At 35.7% G+C, this 22,688-nt stretch overlaps 2 protein-coding genes across 6 annotated transcripts; both read left to right on the forward strand.

Annotated features, from left to right (window-relative positions):
- The first annotated feature begins 6,535 nt into the window (after nt 1–6,535).
- LOC147567146 (endoglucanase 9-like) lies at nt 6,536–9,753 on the forward strand. Its single transcript, XM_086669039.1, has 6 exons — nt 6,536–6,781; nt 7,605–8,108; nt 8,278–8,427; nt 8,525–8,636; nt 8,807–8,970; nt 9,106–9,753. The coding sequence occupies exons 1-6, from the start codon at nt 6,569–6,571 to the stop codon at nt 9,436–9,438; spliced, it is 1,476 nt and encodes a 491-aa protein (XP_086525165.1). The 5' UTR covers nt 6,536–6,568; the 3' UTR covers nt 9,439–9,753.
- Nucleotides 9,754–16,424: 6,671 nt separating this feature from the next.
- LOC147567147 (bifunctional dihydrofolate reductase-thymidylate synthase-like) lies at nt 16,425–21,538 on the forward strand. 5 transcript variants are annotated; one of them, XM_086653769.1, is made up of 12 exons: nt 16,498–16,640; nt 17,427–17,515; nt 17,606–18,233; nt 18,328–18,724; nt 18,893–18,937; nt 19,194–19,259; nt 19,462–19,523; nt 19,875–19,949; nt 20,023–20,188; nt 20,580–20,703; nt 21,088–21,194; nt 21,308–21,538. In XM_086653769.1, exons 3-12 carry the CDS (start codon nt 17,611–17,613, stop codon nt 21,416–21,418), a joined length of 1,776 nt encoding a protein of 591 aa, XP_086509895.1. In that variant the 5' UTR covers nt 16,498–16,640; nt 17,427–17,515; nt 17,606–17,610; the 3' UTR covers nt 21,419–21,538. The 5 variants fall into 5 exon arrangements, with proteins under 5 accessions (XP_086509898.1, XP_086509899.1, XP_086509895.1 ...); XM_086653770.1 differs by having other exon boundaries at nt 17,661–18,233; XM_086653771.1 differs by having other exon boundaries at nt 16,634–16,877; nt 16,924–17,515; nt 17,661–18,233.
- The last annotated feature ends 1,150 nt before the right edge of the window (nt 21,539–22,688 follow it).

A 22,688-nucleotide genomic window follows, 5' to 3' on the forward strand; every position in this document is an offset into this window, starting at 1 on the left:
AGTTCTTCATCTTCTTTGGCCCAACGTGTTAGGTGCACTATGTAAATGACTCGTGCTACTCTAGTCCATTGTTACGTCTAATTGTGAATCATCAAGTAAATCTAAGAGACTCTAAATTTCGAATAAAATATGATCTATACGGATATGGTAAGATGAACTAATTGAATAGGTTCCTTTTGAAATATTGGAACCACAAATATAATGTAATACTTTATGAAGAGTTTCAAGTAATCCCTTTTTTTTTTTTTTTGTTGAAAGAAGTAATCCCATTTACAAATAGCATTTCTCTCCTCTTTTTTTCTCTTTGCAAGTAGTATTTTTCTTCTGTCAACAAAAAAAAAAAGTAGTATTTTTCTTAGCCAAAATGACAGAGGGGTCCAAAATCAGGAGGGTAAATGAGGGAGCAGACCAAAATCGGCCAAAAATGAGTTTCCAGTCCTTTTGTCAAGGACAGCTCACAATTTACTCTTTTTCAATTCTTCTTCCTTTTTTGCCCCTGCACGGTAATTTCCAGCCCGGATTTTGAAATTTCTCCCCAAAACTCTCTCTTCTCCGTCTGTTTCTCTCTTTAAAACCTTCACAAAACAGCATCTTCCTCTCTATATCTTTCAAAATTTGAATTTATGGCCGAAATCCTTGCATCCACCCAGATTTATGAAATTTTGGCCGAAGTTTTTTGCATCCTTCTCCCTCTCTAAAACATCAAAGTTTATTGTTCTTTCTCTCTCTAAAAGTTTTCTGTTCTTATTTATTCTTCCTCTCTCTTTACAAATCTTCCAATATTGATTATATTATTGTCCTCTAAAAGTTTTTTGTTCTTATTTATTGTCCTCTCTATCTTTTCTGAAATATTATCTTCTTCCTCTCCCTCTTTCTAAAAGTTTATCAACTTCTAATATCTCTCTCTCCTTCTAAAAAGTTTTCTGTAAATTTTTTCTCTCTATACAAATATTCCGAAATCAATTATATTCTTGCCCGATTGATCTTTTTGAAAGATTAACGACTTCTGAAACTCTATCTTTTTCATTAAAAATCTTTGGGGTATTTAGCGATACCCCCTCATCCCTGATAGGGATGTCCCCTTTTTTAATTGGATATTAGGGATGTCCACTTTTTTGTACTTAAAAGTACAAAACTACCCTTGTTTTGATTGTTTCTTTTATTGTTTGTTATCTTATACCTCTTCGATGTTATGCTTATCAACTTATTTTCGTTTCTCATAAAATTTTTTCTCTTATCCATCTTTTTTTAATTTACCAACAAAATTTATCGAAAATTTAAAATTGATAAATCACAACGACCGACATATTGTATTTTATTTTTTTCCCCTTTCATATCATTACGACCGACATAACATTCTAACTTTGGTCTTCTCGTGAATTTTTCTATCTAGTTTGTAAATTCACGACTAACATAACACTCTAATTTTGCCCGTTCTAAGAATTTTGAAATCTCATTTGCAAGTTCATTGAGTAATTTCATTTTAATTTTTTTTACTTTTTGTTCGATTCATAATCTCAATTTTCATTTGTATTTTTGAAAAATACGAGTTATAATTAATAAAAAGAACAATAAATATCAAGAGGTCTTCTTCAAATGGGTAACGTACATCAATTTTATCGTAAAAGAAAAAACAAATGGAAAGTTAAATTTTTTTTTTTTAGAATTTACGATTTTTATTTCAAATTGTTGTGACTTATCAATTTTTTAAATTTTTGATAAATTTTGTTAGCAAATTAAAAAAAGATAGATACGAGAAAAAAATTATGAGAAACGAAAATAAGTTGATAAGCATAACATCGAAGAGATATAATATATCGAAGAAAAAAAGAAACAATAAGAACAAGGGTAGTTTTGTACTTTTAAGTACAAAAAAAGGGGTATCCCTAATATCCAATTAAAAAAGGGGCATCCCTAATTGGACATTAGGGATGAGGGGGTATCGCTAAATACCCCAAAATCTTTTGAAAAATTTACCAACATATAAAGCAAGAATGTTTGAGAAAAAGAAAGTAGTAAGGTTGGAGAGAGAAAATATGTTTAAACAGAAATAAAAAGAACAAAAATAGGAAATATTGAGAGAGAAAAATCTGGAGGGAAAATATGAAAATGGAATAAAATTTAGAGAGAGGGAAAACAGGAAAAATTTAGAGAGAAATTCGTAAAGTGTCTATTACATAACGAAATGGGCAGTACATAAAACAATTCCCAATACAAAAATGTGTAGTACATAACCAAATAGCTAGTACACAAGACAATTTCCGGTACACAAGAAAATTTTCAGTACAAAAATGTGTAGTACATAACCAAATGGCTAGTACACAGAACAATTTCCGGTACACAAGAAAATTTCCAGTACAAAAATGTCTAGTACATTAACCAAATGGCCAGTACACAAAACAATTTCCAGGAAACAAGAAAATTTCCTAGTACAAAAATTTCTAGTACATAACCAAATTCCCAGTACACAGAACAATTTCCAGGAAACAAGAAAATGTCCAGTACAAAAATGTGTAGTACATAACCAAATGGATAGTAAACAAAACAATTTCCAGGAAACAAGAAAATTCCTAGTGCAAAAATGTCTTGTACATAACCAAATGGCCAGTTCACTGAACAATTTTCGACACACAAGAAAATTCCCAGTACAAAAGAGTTTAGTACATAAACAAGAAAAGTTGAAATTAGTTAAAATTTAAGAGAAATTAGGAATTGGTTAAATTAATAAATCTGGAAAGTTGAAGAGAAAAATTCGAAATGAGAAAAATTTAATTTAAATGAAAAACTACCAAAAAATGAGGAAAATTTAAATGTAAATAGATAAGAAATAAATCTGGAAAAATGAGAAAGAAAAGTTTGAACCAATTTCGAATTTTTGGAGAGAGAAATTCAAAGAGAAATATTTGTTGAGATTGGAGAGAGAATTTCAAAGAGAGAGAGAAATTTGTTGAGATTGGAGAGAGAAATATGTGTGGGAGAAAACTAAAAAACAAATATAGACTAGAAATTGGAGAGAAAAATTCTAAATTAGTTAGAAATTGGTTAAAAATTTGGGAGAAAATAGGAATTGGTTAAATAAAGGAAATAAATCTGGAAAGAGAATTAGAGAGAGAAAGTAAAAGAGTAAAGAGAGAAAGTAAAATGCGGAGTGGCAATTCCCTGGATTTTTAGAGTGGCAATTCCGTAAATTTTCTTGGTGAGAGCTTCCATAAATTTGATAAAAAGTGAAGGGCGTTTCAGATTTTTCCTCTCCCCAACTGACACCCTGGATCTTCTTTACATTTTTTGACGAGTTTGGACTGGGCTCTTTTTTTGGGCCCAGTTTTTGGGCATTCGTCCAATCCCTCATTTCTCTTATTATAAAGAAGTGCAATTGCATGCCAATTGTAGCCCTCTACTTGCAAATTTCAACACCCAAAGTAATTTAAACAATAGATTTGTGGCCCAAATCCCTAATCATCTCTTACTAAACACTCATGTGTACAAAAGGTTGTCCTTACCTTGCTATGAAAAACGATAATTATGGGTTACTTATGGAGTACACAAGAAGTTTACATTAATCGGGAAGGTAACGAGAAGGCTGACAGCTTAGCAAAATGGAGTCGCATGAATATGGGTAACTGGATATGGCGAGCGCTTTCGGATCTTCCAGAATCTTTACGTTTTTCTTTTGGCTAGGTCCTGTGTTTGTTTGGTTTTGTTTTTTCTCTCAACAAAAAAAAAAAAAAAAAAAAAAAAGAAGTTTACATTAAATGCTGGTAGATTTATATAATAATTCATGCATGAAAAGGAGTACCTAATATCCTCATTGGAGATGATACTTATACTTCTAGCTTCACTTGTACATTGACTAACAATATTCATTATATTCTTATAATATAAATAATATATTGTTTAAATTTTAGATGTCATAATTGATGAAAATCAATATTAGAGATGATGGTAAATCAACTTTTTGGTCAAACTGTGAGTTAAATTGTTAGTAAAAGTGTAAAACAAATACTACATCAAACTTGGTTGAAGATTTCTAAATCAATCTTGTGAAACTACAACTTGGGAGCTGCGGACATGGTCGTTTTTTGTTGAACAAATAGTTTGTTTGTTGATAATAGAGAATGACCTTCCATTGTTTCCGGATCTTTTCCCGATCAAAATGAAAAATGAGATCATTATTGAAAAAAGATAAAAGGACTAGAATGATGAGTTTTTGCGTTAAATTTAGTTAATTATATGGTTGTGATTACAATTATTTTCGCCAATTATATGGCTGTGACTACAATAATTTCGTCAATTATTGTAATTAAATATAGTTAATTATATGCCAAAGAGATTTTGAGTTTTACTCTTTTTTTTAAAAAAAAAAAAAAATTTGAGTTTTAGTCTTCGAGAGTCCAAATAAGAGAAGTTCTCTATCTTTGATAGTAATTAACTACATCCCAAGTTTTAGGTTCGTCATAGCGGACAATACCAATAATTAAATTGACAAAAATGTCTTGGGATTTTCTTAATTAAAAAAACGAAAAGTTATTTTCATTATTTTTATTCTCAACTAATGGAAAAGATAATTGTGGAGTGGGGAGGTTACTTATATAGTTACGATTTTCAACCAATAAAACTTTTATAATAATGATTAAAAACACAAATATTATTTTGTTTCAATTATCTAGCAGAGGTAGTGTTCAATACCTACATTTTGTAAATGAAATGGGGTTCTTTTACCGCTACCAATTTTTTCTTTTGTTGTTTTTCTCGTCATTTCAGATTAATATTCAAATATGCTATTATTCCTAGTTGTTCATTATAAACTTTATTTTACCATTTAATTTTTTTTTTCCTTTACTATTTTGATACTTTTCTACAATAACAATATATAGTTTGATGGAAAATCTGTTGTAATAGTCATTTTTATTGAAACAATAATCTTAATATAATAAAAAAGTTTATATAATACATAAATCTAATAGAAGATACTTCTTTGATTTCGTCCATCTCCTTAAGCAACTCACAATGAATCTAAAGCTTAGTCCTAAAGTATTGGAAGAAAAGTGCAATATCTAATCTATGATCCTAAAGAAAGAAGAATCAAAAGTTACAGAGGAAACCCTAAAGGAAAGCAATGTTCCAATCAATTCTCAAAGGGTTTCGCGCCATCCTCCCTTCATTCTTACATTTTTTCAAATTTTTCGATTGGCGTTTTAGAGAACTAAGAATATTTCTAAGGAAACAAGACTAATTGGGTGGAACAATCTAATTTCCTCTCGAACTTTTTTTCTTTAACCTTTTTCCTCCTCTCCTCCTCCTACCACCGCTACCACTGGCGAGAAACTGGTGGTGGTGGGGCAACTCCACTGCTTCCAATACTTTTTCTCTCTCTCTCTCTCTCTCAAACTTTTTTCCTTTAACCTTTTTCCTCCTCCCCTCCTCCTACCACCGCTACCACTGGCGAGAAACTAGTGGTGGTGGGCCAACTCCATTGCTTCCAATAGTTTCCCTTTGTCCATAGGAACCCAAAGGGAATTAGAGAGAGAACGGGAGGAGGAGAGAAAATTAGAGGTGGTGATGGGTAGTGGTAGTTGTCTCGCACCATAGAGGTAGTGGGAGGAGAGGACGAAGAAGATATTATGAAAATTGATCTTCGGAAACACAAATAAGAGGGATAGAGATTAGAGGCTTGAAACGTGTATTAGGTACACTTTCCTTAAAGCATTATTTGTCCCCTCTCAACCAAGATTACTTGAAGGTTACAAGGGAAAATGCTTCTCAAGATATGACAAGCCTTTGTGAAACTACACCAAGTAATTTGTGGAGATTTCACTTAAGGAGCACTAGAACACATTGAAGATGACAAAGGATTTTCCGACAGTTTCTACATATTGTTTTCATCAACTTATAGTTTGTGTAGAGAAAATCTTATTTATAGAGAACAAAAAGACCTTTTTCAAGTAGAAAATCTTTTCACAAAAAAAATATGTTTCTCCAAATACTTTTATCAATAGACATGACTATTAGACATAAAATTTAAATTCAAATATTATAGTACTAATTTTTTATTTTATAAATTAATTTAATTAATAACTGTCCAAAAATTTTCAATAGAAGAAAAAAACAGTGGTCGTCGACAATAAGAGTTTGCAGGGATTTTGTCGGAGCAAAGTGAAGAAGAAGCGGCGAGGCTTGGGGGAAACAAAAAAAGGAAACAAAAAGTTTCTTTGTACATAAACTTTTGTACTTCGAAATCTTTTTTTGTTTCGCGAAGCAACCATAAAAAATGTCCCCATTTTACAATATCTTTTATGACTCCAACGTTATAAATCGAGAATTCGGCCCATACTTTCTATCCCTTAGATTTTTTATTGAGATCTGTGTCACCAGAAATCCAATGCCCACAAACTTGTTGACCATGCTCACCATAAATGAGTAAATACAAGTATATTTTATGCTAAAAAGCCTAACTTTGTGTTGCAATAGAAAGTTAAGTTCCCCATTCCCTCTCTCTAAAATATGTATATATACCTAGACAAACTATCAAGTACTCAAGTATAGCTTAAAGTTTTTGTCATAATCAACAATGGGAAGGGGAGTTTCCATGTCTACTCCCTACTCCATTATCTTGTTGATCTTCTTGGCTTTGTTGGTGAGTGTTAATGGGCACCCTAATTATAAGGATGCCCTAGCTAAGTCCATCTTGTTTTTTCAAGGCCAGAGATCAGGGAAACTCCCCATCAACCAACAAGTCACTTGGAGGTCTCACTCTGCCCTCAAGGATGGCTCTGCCGCTAATGTAAGCTTTTCTAACCTGTCGTGCTCAAAGTCCGCCATGCCCATCAAATAAGTTGAGCTCTTCGAGCATTGTGTGTTCGGGTTTTCAAATTTAAATTATAAACGAAAAAAGTGCACAAAATAAATTGATAAAAATTATTTTACACTTACTGCTAATTAACTTTCATATTATTCTTGATTTAATTCTCATAATTCCTTATCTATTATAAATATGTAGTAACCACTTTAAGAACAATATAAATTTAGTCCAATGAGGAACAAAGTTACGCGGTTGAAATGTTATATATTGTATGGTTAAGAAATATACTGCATCGGTATCTTTCACTGAAATAAGTGGTAAGATAGAACTTAATTTAACTATAAATGAAATAAGTAAGATATAAGTTGAAGTAAAGAGAGATATGTGGGCGGATAGATGATCGGGGGTACTTTGGCCTCGGGCTTGGGTGGGACCTCGTATACCCTCTAATACCCATGCCCGCCAACTAAACCCCAGCAGGTCGGGCGTGCATTACCTAGCATAGTAGCATCGGGTTTAGATATCGACGGACCTTGACACCTTGTCGATCTCTAGTAAATATGTCAGATACAGGGCTTTCAGGCTTTTTTCCCGCTGGTAAGTTGAGCACATACCAAGCCTATTTGAGTATAAGGAGTTGGGAGCTACTAAGGCACCTCCTGAGTTACAAACCCCAACCTTTGCTAGTGCCTTGCTTAATCAAATCTTTAATAAGCCTATAGTGAGTTCAGCTTGCTAATTCTAGTAGTGCCCTTAACTTTACAAAGGCTACTCCTAAAGACGATCGTCGTTCAACACATTGCAGGTTGATCTCACAGGCGGATATTACGATGCAGGCGACAACATTAAGTTTAACTTACCAATGGCATTTACTACAGTAATGCTGTCATGGAACACAATCGAGTTTGGTGGTCGAATGGGCTCTGAATTACCAAATATACGGGCCGCTATCAAATGGGCCACGGATTATCTTCTAAAATGTGCAAATAAGACCCCAGGTAAACTCTATGTAGGTGTAGGCGATCCAAATGCAGATCACAAGTGCTGGGAACGTCCTGAAGACATGGATACCGTTCGAACTGTTTATTCAGTTTCGGCTAGTAACCCTGGATCCGATGTCGCTGCCGAAACTGCTGCTGCACTTGCCTCTGCTTCCATAGTTTTCCGGGTTGTGGATCCTAAATACTCGAAATTGTTATTGGAAACTGCTAAGAAGGTCATGAAGTTTGCTATTACATATAAGGGTGCCTATAGTGATTCCCTCGGATCCGCTGTTTGCCCGTTTTATTGCTCTTACTCAGGATACAATGTAAGTGCACTATGCAACCATCTTCTCCCAAAGTCCCACTCGTTATCGTTATAACAGAAATAACAGTTGTATAACAGTATCTTAATCGAATCACCTATTTTTTCTAATAACAGTCAAAACGGGTCATTTATTTAACGAAAACCGTAGAAATAATAATACTTATTATCAGGATGAATTGCTATGGGGAGCTACATGGATGTATAGAGCAACCAATGATGTCTATTACTCAAATATGTTGAAATCAATGGGGACAGATGATGGAGTTGACATTTTCAGTTGGGATAACAAATATGCTGGGGCATACGTTCTTTTATCGAGGGTAAAAATTAAATAATCAAATAGTTATTTTGTTCTCAATTAATCTACTTAATTTTTTCCGTTTGTCATTAAACATTTCTTTTTCCTTTTTTTTTCAGCGAGCATTTGTCGACAAAGACAAATCATTTGATTCATTCAAACAGAAAGCTGAAAACTTCATATGTCGTGTTATTCCTAATTCCCCATATTCCAACATGCATTATACGCCTGGTGAGAATTAAATGAATAAATTTAGTCGCAAACAATGAGCACATAACACTGAGATCATACACCGCAATATTCATTTGAAGTCAACATATTCTTGATCGAGAAAATATAATTTTCCTAATTATATAACTTATAGAATACGCATTCATTGTGGTTTAAAATATAATATGCAGGTGGATTGATGTACAAATTACCTCAAAGTAATCTACAATATGTTACCTCTATTTCTTCTTTGCTCTCTATGTACGCTAAGTATATGGCAGGCTCCAAATACACTTTTACTTGTGGAAACACTTTGGTCACATCAAGCGCATTAAGGGCATTAGCGAAGAAACAGGCAAGTTTTATAGGTTTTTTCTTTGATTCGTGTATTTTCATCTGGTACAATCTGCAATTCGTGAAGATATTTGAAGATACATGTATTATCAACAACTATATATTTATAACACTTATTTTCTTTTTGGTGTTTCAGGTCGATTATATTCTAGGGGTCAACCCTAAAAAAATGTCCTACATGGTGGGTTATGGGCCGTCCTACCCTAAGAGAATTCATCATAGAGGATCATCGATGTCATCAATTAGAAGTTACCCGCAAAAAATAACTTGTGACAATGGATTTCAACAATTTTACTACTCTTCAAACCCTAACCCTAATATATTAGTTGGAGCGGTCGTAGGTGGCCCTGATCAAAATGATGGTTTTCCAGATGACCGTACAGATTATAGTCATTCCGAACCAGCCACATATATCAATGCTGCCCTAGTTGGCCCATTGGCTTACTTGGCTGGAAGTTATAGTAAATGATGAAATGTTAGTATTAGTAATTAGGGTTCATAATCTTAAATGAACCAAAATGACTTTGTTTATGTTTTTAGTGAAGAAGTATAAGCCACCCTAAGCACAGAGGTGGACATGATCAATTTCTTTCCAAAAGAAAAGAATGTTTGACAAGTTAGGGCGTAATAAATATTAGATAATCCGTGTATTTAATGTGGTTTTAATTAAGAAAATAAATAAATTGATGGGGACGTCTCAAAAAGGAAGAGACGAGCCCATCTACTTTGTTAGTATCTGATAATGATTTTCTGTCAGTACATGTTGATCCATATTGTTTTGTTTTCTTGTATCATCCTCAAAATAGTCACTCATAGGCAGAAGAAATTCAATCATCTCTCCCCTAGTTCTTTTTTTTTTTTGTTGAAGATCTCCCCTAGTTCTTTTAGTTATTAAATCTTTTGAATGGTAAACATCGCAAACTTAATTATTTTTGGAGTTTAAATGGGAACTCAAATAATCACAATAACTTTCTAATGTTGATGTCACTAAAAATTCTAAGAGGTTGACATCGAGTTCTCGAGGTAACTCTTCATTCATATGTTGAGAAAAGGGGTAGGCGGGCTTTCAACAAAAAAACTCTTCGTTGCTCTATCATGGAGGAAAAACAACAAAAAAGAAGGGGAGTAGGAAGATTTTAGGTTGGGATAAAGGCATAAAGCTGTCATCTTTTGGAGGGTAAAATTGTCATTTTGAACACATTCAACCACCAAAATATGTCAAATAGATGAAATAAGTCCAATTACTACAAATTTTTTTTTTCTATCTTACGATGAGTCTGTGGTCTCTCTCCCTTACTGAAGAAAGTTCTATCACTTTTCTTTAGGACCGTCATTAGTGGTGGCCAACGGGCCGTGTCGTGCCGGCACGGCCCGTTTGGCAGCCGTGGCGTGTCAGACACGCCACGGCCACGCCAGGCACGGCTTGAGCCGTGTCGTTCCGTGCCGTGCCCAGACCACAAAGGTCTGGGCACAGAAACGGCCCATGGGAACGGCCCACCCGTTCCCCGTGGCGTTTCCGTTGCGTTTCTGGCCGTTTTCGTGGCCGTTCCGTGGCGTTTTCGTAGTCGTTCCCGTGGCCGTTCCGTGGCGTTCCCGTAGTCGCTTCCGTGGCTCCGACCCATTCATAAATATTTTTTTACTTGTCAAAAAAAAGTAATAAAAGAAATATACATTTTTTTCAAGTAAAAAATTGTGATGTACAAAAACTTTAGAGTCTATGTCATATCTTTGCTTATTTTATTGGAGAAGAGTTGTATAAAGACTCTCCACATTTACTTTATATTTTGTGGTTTAGGTGTGGGACTATCTTTACCACTTTATTTGTTTATTTTTTTGAAAAAAAGTTTTAGTTTGTTTCAACAAAAAAAAATCTAAGTAAAAAAAATAAAGTAAAACCTCTTTTGTTAAATTCAAATAACTAAATTGGGCCGTTGCTAGCGTGTCGTTGTTGCCGTTTCCGTTCCGTGTCGTTCCGTGCCCATGGGTCGTGCCGTGTACGATCCGTTCCGTGTCGTTCCTGCGTGTCAAATGGGCCGTGTTTAACGGGTCTGGGGCTCTAAAATCCCAGCCCCGACACGGCACGCCAGACCCGTGACGGGTCGGCACGGCACGGAACGGACCGTTCCGTGCCGTTCCGTGTCCTCAAATAAACGGGCCGTGCCGGTCCGTTTCCGTGTCGGCACGGCCCGTTGGCCACCACTAACCGTCATCATGTTTTAAGTTTTATCCCATTACTGTTTTAGAAAGTTCACTAAATGGATTTCCCTTGTGAGACAAATTTTATAGTTTTTTTTTTTTTTTTGAAGTTATGATTCTATAAATCATAAAAAACGTCAATTACATAAAGTAAAGACATTACAATTAACCCCAAAAATCTAACTAGATGGATCCGAGGACCAATTCTTGATGCGCCAAGTCATGATGGGCTTTATTGGCATCACGAGCACAATAGCTGGTTGAAATGCTTCTTTTCCTCATTTTGACACGGAGGAGCTCCACCTCATGTTTTAATCTCCACGGGATGGACGGGGAGCCGTTAGATAAGAGGGTAACCATCACCCTCGAATCCCCCTCAATTTCCACTTCATATAAGTTCAGCTCGTCGACCAATTCCAACCCTAATTTGAAGGCCTTCATCTCACTATGTATTGCCGAGACTGGTAAGAACGAGATTGCTCTCGATTTAATAACTTCTCCATTCGAATCGTGTACAACTGCAGCTGCTGCCGCTCCTTCCGATTTATAAGCTCCATCAACATTTACCTTTAAGCATCCAGGAGGAGGTGATTTCCAAAGGTGAACCTGCGAATCTGCATTTACATTAACTGATAAGAGTAAATTAGGGTTTTGGTTGAATTCCAGCTTCGCAAGCATCCAAACTCTCTCCAACTCGATGTCTTGTTGTCGAAAATGGAATTCATTTCGAGCTTTCCACCATGTCCATAACAGATAAGTAAATTTATACCATACTCCTGTCGCCTCTTCCCCTTTGTTTAAAATCATCTGCATGTTTGCGATGGGATCTAACCCTAACTGTAGTAATTCACAATCATTAGTAATACCTATAAGGTTAATAAATTTAGGGCACGATCCAAACAAATGATAAATGCTTTCGATCTCCTGATTATTACATAATTTGCAACAGGGATCTATATGTTGTAAACGTTTATTGATATTTTCCATGGTTGCCACTCCATTATGTAACAGTTTCCAAATGAAAATTTGGATTTTTGGATTCATATTTGATTTTTTCCAGAAAGATTTCCAAGGAAAAAGATGAAGATTATCATTAAGTTGTGGAGGTTGTTTGATAATTGAATAGTAAGATTTAGGAGAGAACGTACCTTTTTCTGTTGGACACCAAATTAGGTTATCACATGAACCAGTATGAGGTATATAGATATTGTTTATAGCTCTTACACTGTCTAGATCAAAATAATCTCTAAGTAATGTTTGATTCCATTGATTTGTATCCTGAACAAGTAAGTCTGCAACCCATTTCACATTAGTTGGTAAAGGTGTGATTAAGTTTGGTCTTTTGTTTGTCATCTCAGGTATCCATAAGTCCCTCTCAATCTGTATATTGATTCCATTACCCACTTGCCAAATACTATTCTCTTTTAGTACATCTCTAATATGGAGTATTGATTTCCAGAAGTGGGAATTTGACTGTTTGCTTCTTACATCCCAAAAGTTATCATTGGTAAGATACTTAGCCTCCAACACTTTAACCCAAATTTGATCATTATTAGTGATAAGCCTCCAAGCCATCTTGGCTAACAATGACTCATTAACTTCCTCTAGAGATCTAATACCTAATCCTCCATATTTTTTGGAGGAAGTAAGTATACCCCATTTGATGAAGTGTAACTTATGATCTTCCATCTCATGTCCCCACCAGAAGCTTCTTTCTTCTCTTTCAAGTTTGTTAATGATAGCTTTTGGTACTTTTTGAAAACTAAAAGCATATGTACAGTAAGGGCCTAGTACTGATTTGATGAGGACTGTCCTCCCTGCTTGAGAGATTGAACCTTGTTTCCAACCATATAGAGATTTTTTGAATTTTTCAGTTAACCATGAGAAGCTTTCAATTCTATTACCAGGTTTCATTATGAGAGAACCCAAGTACTTAGCTTGGTCAGACATTTTAGGTGCATGTAATCTTGACATATATTCTTGTTGTATTTCAGATGGAATGCCTGCACCAAAGAAAATCGAGGACTTCTCAAAGTTCACTGCTTGTCCCGAGAAGTCAGCATAAGTTTTCATAAATTGGGCGGTAATTTAGAAATTGTTTCATAGAAATAAAAAGATTTCAATTGGAAGTCTTCCATGAAACATGTTTCTTAGGAATAAGAGTTTCTTCATTTAGTTATCATTTGTTATTTCGTAGATTTATATAATGTTGTTATTTGGTGACAACTAACTTCCATGAAAATGATAATCATATGTTAATACAAAAAGATAAAATTTAGTTTGCCATTATACAAAGGTACGTGATTTTGACATCCCAAGGATAAAAATGATATTTCACTAACCTACAATGGTCTAAATGTCATTTTAATATAAAGGGGGTGAAATAAGTGTTTTGACAAAGTAACGGGTAAAAGTGTCATTTGGACCACATAAAGGTAAAATGTCATTTTAGTATATTTTTTTTCTTTGAGATTGGACTCCAAAAGTCATTACATTTGAATAACATTAAAAATCATGATTATAGTAACCAATAGATGCAAGGCTGGACGCTTTTATAACTCCTCCATATCTTTAACCCAACATCGGTTACTCCTCTGAACTTGAAATTAGGGTTCTTGAAGGAACCAATCAACTTGAAATTACCAATTGAGTTACCTTCTCTCTCTAGATTTTAGATCTGTACACTTTTATGTTTCCTTTTGCCTTTCTTAACAAGTATTTAATGGAGATGTACAATTCTATGAGTTATCTTCTTGTTCCCTTATCTATGAGTTGATTTGGCTTTGTTTGTCTAATCTTCTTTAATCCTTCATAGTTTTACAAGATAAAAGGTTTAGACATGAAAGAAAGAGACTGGCGACAGTTAGGAGATGAAGGGATATGGAAGTTTCGAGAGAGAGTCAATACGTATACATGAGGGATCTTCGTCGTGAGAATGATCTTTGTAAATATGTGATTTGAGGCAGTCGATTTGGTTGATTCTTGATGAGAGAGAGTTATAGATTTTGAGATTCTGGTGAGAGATTTTGAGATTGAGATTTTTGAGATTGAGAAAGAGAGGAGTAAGGGACTCAAGGATTGCAAGGGAGAGATGGAGAGTCGTGCTGGAGGAGAGAGAGTGCGTTTTGAGAAGGTGGTAAAACGACTTTCCCACTTTTTTTGTAGTAAAATATTTCATTCAATTTTTTAACCTTTTTTCCAACAGAAATCGATTTTCTCACCTTTCTAGTCCTATCAAACAGTGAAAGTCGATTGTCGTAAAAAAATCGATTTTCCTAATCTATTTTCATACGTATCAAACATACCCTGAATCTAATTCTCAGACGAGTAGAGAATTAAAAGTAAAATTCTTTATGGAAATATATTCTCTAGAAAATTAAAGTGTATATGGAGTTTACCTCCTCAAAACTAATTAGTAATTGAGTTTACCCCCTTCAGTAACTAGTAGTTGAGCTTCCCCCTTGAATTTAGAATTTTTGGCAAAACTATTAAGGACATGTTTGGCATGGGATAATAACATCATAAATTACAACCAAAATCAATCTTTGCTAATCATATTACCGACCAAACCAAATAATAAAGTAAGGTGGGATAACTACGAGGAATCATATTGCAGGATAATTGCTCTTGGTAGTCACATTCATTTCACGTACGTCGAAAACAACTTTCTTGTCTTTGTCAAAAATAAAAATCTTAAGGGGGTAAACTCAATTACTCATTATTGACGAAGATAAACTCAATTACCAATTAGTAATAAGGGGGTAAGCTCAAAAAATCCAAAATTAAAATCATTGAAACGTATCCAATGATGAAATATCTATTTCTATGGAAGTTGAGTAGAAATAGGTGGTACAAACATTACTTTAAGGCAGCCAATACATGGACAAATAAACTTCTTATATGGACAACAATATTGAGTGTAAAAATAATCAAACTTTTACTGAGGGGACAAAAATATTTCTTGCTTCCTTCACATCATCTGGATCACCTCTCAAAATCATGGCGACAAGAGAAGAAGTAAAAATGGACGAAGAAGAATAAAAGAAATGTGTTGAAAAAGAAATCTCAGTTTAGATTTTGAAAGACATTGATTTTTGGTTAAATATCAACTTGGGGTTTGTTTAAGAAATTAAGGATAGGATTTTCTGAGAGAAAATAGTTAGGGTTTGTTTAGGGAGAGAAAGTTATGGTTTGAGATTTGAGAAATAGTGGAGTGTGAGGAAAGAAAGGGGTAGGGTTTAGCTTGAATTACAGAGAATTAACCCATAAGATCTATGTTTATACCACAACAACCCATCTAATCGGCCATTTATGTCTCACCTTAACTAAAGATGAATTAATTTCATTAGACCTACTGAAATCCACCCGACATCTCTCATTCAAACCACATATCAATTGAAATCCCTTCAAATTGATACCAAAATAAAAAATCCTTTGATTTCTTATCATTTGAACAAGAGAGAAAGACGAGTCAGGCGTTGAAGAGAGATATCAACGTGAGTGAGATATAGAGAGAGAGTTTTTTTTTTTGCTGAAAAGTTAGAGAGAGAGAGTTGTGGTAAGAAGAATTTGTCAAATTTCTTTCATTTTGTGTGTCCCCAGGTAAAAGCAATATATGTTATAGGATGGTGCGGACCAGCCTTCCGAGCTGCTAGTGATACTGTCCGCTTTGGCACACCTTGGCCTCACGGTTTTAAAAGGCTCACTAGGGAAGGGTGCTTAACCTCTTAAGAGGAGCACCACACTCCTGTCTCCCACCAATGTGGGATTGCTTTACAACACACCCTCCCAAAACCACATCATAGTAGAGCGAATCGTGCTGATAACGTGTTATAGGATGGTCCGGACCAGCCTTCCGGGCTGCTAGTGATACTGTCCGCTTTGGCACACTTGGGCCTCACGGTTTTAAAAGGCCTCACTAGGGAAAGGTGCTTAACCTCTTAAGAGGAACACCACACTCCATCTCACCACCAATGTGGGATTGCTTTACAACACACCCTCCCACGACCACATCACAGTATAGCGAATCGTGCTGATAACGTGTTATAGGATGGTGCATACCAGCCTTCTGGGACGCTAGTGATACTGTCCGCTTTGGCACACTTGGGGCTGGTCCGCTAGTGATACTGTCCGCTTTGGCACACTTGGGTCTCACGGTTTTAAAAGGCCTCACTAGGGAAGGGTGCTTAACCTCTTAAGAGGAGTACCACACCCATCTCACCACCAATGTGGGATTGCTTTACAATAATATAATATTTTTACCCGCAATAGTTGTTTGTCCACATAAGATGTTTGTCCATATAAGAGATGCGTTTGTCCACATATAATGGCCACCAACTGAGAATCATTTCCTCTTGCCCTTTTTCTTTTCCCGCTCGATTTGTGGCTTGCCTCCAAAAATAACACTGGAAGATAGAAGAGAAAACAGAAGAACGTCTTTTCCTTTCTCACCGCCAATCGCTCAATCTGAGTTGGGTAACTCTCTCCCTCTCTCTCTTTCTCTCTTACAGTTTCCGTGGTTCTGTTAGCCCTTTTGGTCTACCAATTTCAAATTATAATACTGTAGAAGAAATTTCTGAAAGTTTTTCTCTGATTTTTAATCTGATTGTCGTTAACTACGTGATTTTAATGTTTTATATCCTGATTGAAGTTTCTACATCAAAAAGATCTTCAAGTCCTGACACAAAACCATTACTTTTGAATTTCTCTATTGTTGTCGTTGTTACTGATAATATTGATTGAGATATTTGCACCTAAGAAACAAAATGTTCAAAAATAGGGTTTTGTTTGCTCAATTTTGGTCTTCTTTATTTGATAAGAACTTAAAACAAGAGATTTCCCTTTATATGTTATGTGTGACTATTCTTACACTCCCTCTCACTTGGGATCTACTTCGAGCCCTTCATGTGAATTTTTGTTGGGTATGGTGGAGCCGATGTGACCATTTGGCCTATCACGTGTAGACCCGACTCTGAAGGCCATTTTAAGTTTGTACACATTCTTCTCCAAACTAATTGGCCATGAGTAGAAGGTCCAAGTTATTATATTCTTTGCCACTAGAGTTCCCTTTCTAAATGTGAAAGACTACTCTCACAAATGTGCATACCAGTTACATGTTCTATTAGGTTAATGGTCGGCAGACTGGTCTACTTACAACTATATTTCATTTGAACTACTAGACTTCGTTTCTCCTTCCCTGAATTATGCCAAGACAAATAAGACTGCTCTATAATATACTCCAAACATTAAAAATTTGAGCAGATCCTCGGAGGGTTCTAGTCAGAAAACTGCGCAAACTAAACAAGCTTTTGCATAGATTCTTAAGATCCTTCGTTCCATGCAATGTTTTGGTAATTATTTCTGTTTCTTGTCACATGATTCATTTCATTCAGTCCTTTTTGTAGTTTATGTATAATATACTTGTGTTTTCTTTTTTTAAGAGTGAATGATCGTGAGTACGAGATTGCCATTTTTTGAACTTTTTCTCGTTACCAGTAGGGCAATTTGGTATCGACCTGTATTAGCAGCTCGACATCACGTTCATAAGAGCAGCTTGCTTGGAGTGGGTTTCAAGTCACCATCTTTACAACAGTTTGGAGCTTTAGACACAAGTGAGAAGGTCAAGTCTCTTCTTAGATTTTCAGTCATGACTGAGGACAATGGCATGCACCCTTCAAGTGGTGATAGACATCTTAATCTCTTGAGAACCTACCAAGTTGTGGTGGCAGCAACTAGAGATATGGGTATAGGGAAGGATGGAAAATTGCCATGGAGACTACCATCAGACTTAAAGTTTTTCAAGGAGGTTACTGCGTCCAAATCAGATCCTTCAAAAAAGAATGCAGTGATCATGGGTAGAAAGACATGGGAAAGTATCCCTTCTGAGTATCAGCCTCTACCTGGTCGACTTAATGTCATACTGACACGCTCTGGAAGTTTTGATATTAAAACTGGAGACAATGTTATAACATGTGAAAGCATGATTTCAGCTTTGGAATTGTTAGCATCACCTCCTTATTCTATATCAATTGACAAAGTGTTTGTTATAGGAGGCGGACAGGTATTGAGGTAAGCATTTGGTTTCTAGTGGTTAAATTTGTGTAGTAGTTCTTTGCATTAAGTCTTGAAAGAGAAATTAATGATTTAATGCTCGTTATTGTAGGGAAGCTCTCAATGGGCCTAGATGTGATGCCATCCATATGACAGAAATTGAGTCAAAAATTGAATGCGACACTTTCATCCCTCCAATCAATACGTCACTATACAAGCCATGGTATTCATCTTTCCCGCGTTTGGAGAACAATATTCGACATTCATTTGTAACATATGTAAGGGTTGGAAGTTCTGTGGAGGAGAGGGTTGTTACAAATGGTGCAACGTTTGATAATGCTTCCGAGTCTAGTAAACCTGAGATTGAAAAATTCTCTTTTCTGCCCAAGATGATTTTTGAGAGACATGAAGAATATATTTATCTGAGATTGGTGGAGGACATCATTTCGAATGGTATGACGAAGGATGATAGAACAGGAACTGGAACCCTATCAAAATTTGGTTGTCAGGTACTAACAGACTTAGAATTAGTAGTTCTGCTCTTGTTTGCTTTGGTCAATTTCCTCCCTATTTATGATTTCATGGATAACTATTTGAAGGTACTTTGTTTGGTTTAGTTATACCAACTGTAAATGCTAATTTACCTTATTTTGCTTTTTTGTCACTTGCCACCAAAGATGCGGTTTAATCTGCGCAAATCATTTCCACTTCTTACAACTAAGGTATTGTCTCTAATCTAATTCTTTACATTCATCGGCTTATGGATACATCTTCCCACAATAGACAGTACATGTGTTCTATGTGAGTTTATTTTCACATACTGAACTTCATTTTATTTTCATAAACGGAATAGTAATCCATTTTTTTTGCTATTTCACCGACCAGTAGATTTGTTTGAGGAGAATATCTGAAAGAGTTGTATATGTCTAAGTTTTCTTGGCTTTATGTTCATACTTGAGTTGTCATTTGGTTGGACAGAAAGTATTTTGGCGAGCTGTTGTTGAAGAACTTTTGTGGTTCATCAGTGGCTCAACAAATGCAAAGGTAAACCTATCTTAAATTTTGTAGAAGATTATTCAACTTCTGAATAACATATATGCTTGAGATTTTCTTTATCTGGAACTTGTTCCCGAGGCAGGTGTATTTTGTCCACTAGTTTTGTGCTGTCAGTTTGGATTGCTCACCATTTGGTTCCAATAGTTATCATGGGAACAAATCAGACGACTGAAGATGCTTATTTTGACAGGTTCTACAGGACAAAGGGATTCACATATGGGATGGAAATGCATCTAGAGACTACCTTGACAGGCAATTACTTGAGTTATGCCATATTCTATTTTTAGGGTTAATTCCAATTCGGCCTTTAATTTGTGACTAACTGGAAGATGGCCGGCTGGCGGTCGGTTTCATACATAAAAAAGAGAAAAAGTAGGGAGTAAATAGCTTAAAATGGAGAGAAAAAAAGGGAAGGTTAAATGAGGTTTTATAGATATCTGACGGATAATAGGTCTTGGGGGCCATTTTGGATCTCTGGACAAGTATGTGAGCCAAAATTTCTAGTTGGTCACAAATTGGGGGCCAAATTCCAATTAACCATTATTTTTATCAAATGAAGCTCTTTCTCTGCAAAGTTAATACTTTTCTGTGATCCCATTTCAGCATTGGTTTGAAAGACAGGGAAGAGGGTGATTTAGGACCTGTATATGGTTTCCAGTGGAGACACTTTGGTGCCAAGTAAGTAGAAGTTTCATATTTCAGTTTTTGCTCTTTGTCTGAACGCATTCTGAGAACAGACTGTTTCTTGCAGGTACACTGATATGCATGCTAACTACAGTGGGCAAGGATTTGATCAGTTGTTAGATGTGATCGACAAGATAAAGAATAAACCAGATGACAGGCGGATTGTTATCTCGGCTTGGAATCCATCGGATCTTAATTTGATGGCTCTTCCGCCGTGCCACATGTTTGCACAGGTTAGCAATATTTCGAATGTAACAGGTACCCGCCTTCAGCACTGGTATGAGGTGTTAGATACAGTGAGTGAGAAAGGCCAAAACAATAAACACTTTCTTGTCTTAGTTATTAGATCATTTATATCTACTTGCAGTTTTAACTTCCGATCAACCACTGTTAGGTAACACATAAAAGACATTAATTTGGAGTCATATTTTATGATCCCGACATGTTTTGTGCATTTATGATATACATACAAAATCACACATTATACCCAGTGGAGTGACAACAAGTAACCGAGTATCTGATAGTGACATGACAAAAAAAACCTGCGTATGATATACTTGTCGTTTTATTTTATTGTTATCATTTCTCAATTCTCATCACTTGAATAACAATCATTTTATGCAGTTTTATGTAGTCAATGGGGAGCTATCGTGCCAAATGTATCAACGATCTGCTGACATGGGTCTTGGCGTGCCTTTCAACATTGCATCTTATTCTCTCTTGACATGCATGATTGCTCATGTTTGCGGTACGATAATGGGAGAACATAACAACCATTTTATTGTCACCGACTATTCCCAATATTTGCAACTTAGCTCTTTCGTTAATCAGTAGTGCTGAATTAACCCTATATTTGACTTTCTATTTCCCCTTTTGGATATCTCGCTCGTTACCAACATTTCACAAAGATGCACGTCTTAAAAATCTCGATTACCTTAAGGATCAAATAGAACGATGACCTAAAGGATCAAATAGAACAATGACCTAAAGGATCAAATAGAACAATGACCTAAAGGATCAAATAGAAGTTCAAGACGTAAAATAGAGGGATAATTTAGATTTATAGTTTGTTAGTTATTTTTCTCATTTTTTGGATAATCTGTCTCTCCTTTTTTTCCTTCTTCATCCACAGATCTTGTACCCGGTGATTTCATCCATGTTATAGGTGATGCTCACGTTTACAGAAACCATGTGAAGCCTCTGCAAGAACAAATTCAGAAACTCCCTCGACCTTTTCCTGTAAGTAAACAAACTTATTAGGTTGGAGCTAAAATCGAACAAGCTTATCTGTCCAGTTTAATCTTCCCCATCTCTGAATTTTTACTGTGTTTTTCTTTGTGATTGAAATGTAGACTTTGAAGATCAACACAGATAAGAAGGATATAGATTCGTTTGCAGCGAGTGATTTCAAATTAATGGATTACGATCCTCACCAGAAGATACAAATGAAAATGGCAGTCTAGATCGAAAAGCTCTCTTCATTTTCTACACGATTTAGTAATAAAAGATGTTCATGTTACATTCTCGTTTTATCATGACGGAAATTCGTAGCTTTTGTGGTTAAATATACGTGTTATTCATCATTGTCTTTTCATTTGCTTTTTATACCTACTTGAAATTGGATTCAAAATGATTATACCATTAGGATTTTGGTTCTGGTTCCAACAGAATATACAGCTATATGGGGCGTATAGTGTTGGATTTAAAAGTTTCGAGCGATAGCAACATAGACTGATTGCTGAACTCGCCTCTTACTTTTGCTATCCACCAGATGCTCGAAGACTACACTTGAACTTTCAAGATCTACTTCTTCCCAGGAAACGTCTTTCTTCTCTTCGAAAGAGGGTAAATTTGGACTTTTTTTGTTGAAAGGAATATATAAGCTGATAACAAACAATACGGTTATAATACATCTCAACAATCAAACGACTTGTCAGTCCGTTAACTAGTCATCATCTCTCTCTCTCCATCTCATCACCTCTCTCTGCCACCTCATCATCTTCACCGGCGAAGGTCGCCGGCCGGGCAATTTTCCGACCGACGACCTTCAAACATAAAAATAAATAAATCATTTTTTTCCTCTCCCCTCTCTCTAAACACTCCGATGAAGGGGTTTCTCTTCGCCGGAAGTCTGGTTCGAACAGACCTTTGAAGGTGACCTTGGTCTGTCGAACATACCATTGAAGGTCTGTCGAACAGACCATTGAGGTCTGGTTCGAACAGACAAAGGCCATTCGAACCAGACCTCCGGCGAAGGGAAATCCCTTCTCCAGAGTGTTTAGAGAGAGAGGAGAGAGGATTTTTTTTTCTTTTTATGGTTCAAGCTCGCCAGTTGAAAAATCAATCCCGACGACCTTCGCCGGTGAAGACGATGAGGTGGCGAGAAGATGAAGTGGCAGAGAGAGGTGATGAGATGTAAGAACAAGAGAGGTATTGACTAGTTAAAGAACTTATAACGGTTACTGAAAAAGGAGGTCATCTATATATTTTTGATGAAGTAGGAGGCTAGGAAGGAAGCTGGTCATAAAGTTGGAGGCTATTTGAGAAATAACCCTCGCAAAAAATATGGATAAAAGAGAGGAAAAGATGAGATGGAAATAGAAAGTTTTTCTATATTGAAATGGGGAGAGAGGTATTAATGATACATGTAAAGAAAGACATTTATATGGGATGAGAGGGAGGGATAATTAATGTGGCCTTAACGTGGAGCCCATTTGTTTAGATTGTGGAATC

This window comes from Eschscholzia californica, unplaced genomic scaffold (genome assembly GCF_041429995.1).
Source record: "Eschscholzia californica isolate CP2 unplaced genomic scaffold, dmEscCali1.0.p SCAF_1, whole genome shotgun sequence".
NCBI lineage: Eukaryota > Viridiplantae > Streptophyta > Magnoliopsida > Ranunculales > Papaveraceae > Eschscholzia > Eschscholzia californica.

Excerpts from the sequence above, each read along its gene's own strand:
- LOC147567147 (XM_086653769.1), top strand. The coding sequence starts at position 17,611 with ATGATCGTGAGTACGAGATTGCCATTTTTTGAACTTTTTCTCGTTACC. Across the intron at positions 19,260-19,461 it reads GTGGCTCAACAAATGCAAAG|GTTCTACAGGACAAAGGGAT; the intron begins GTAAACCTATCT and ends TTATTTTGACAG. Across the intron at positions 19,524-19,874 it reads TCTAGAGACTACCTTGACAG|CATTGGTTTGAAAGACAGGG; the intron begins GCAATTACTTGA and ends ATCCCATTTCAG.
- LOC147567146 (XM_086669039.1), top strand. The coding sequence starts at position 6,569 with ATGGGAAGGGGAGTTTCCATGTCTACTCCCTACTCCATTATCTTGTTG. Across the intron at positions 8,109-8,277 it reads GCTCTTACTCAGGATACAAT|GATGAATTGCTATGGGGAGC; the intron begins GTAAGTGCACTA and ends ACTTATTATCAG. Across the intron at positions 8,637-8,806 it reads CAACATGCATTATACGCCTG|GTGGATTGATGTACAAATTA; the intron begins GTGAGAATTAAA and ends TATAATATGCAG.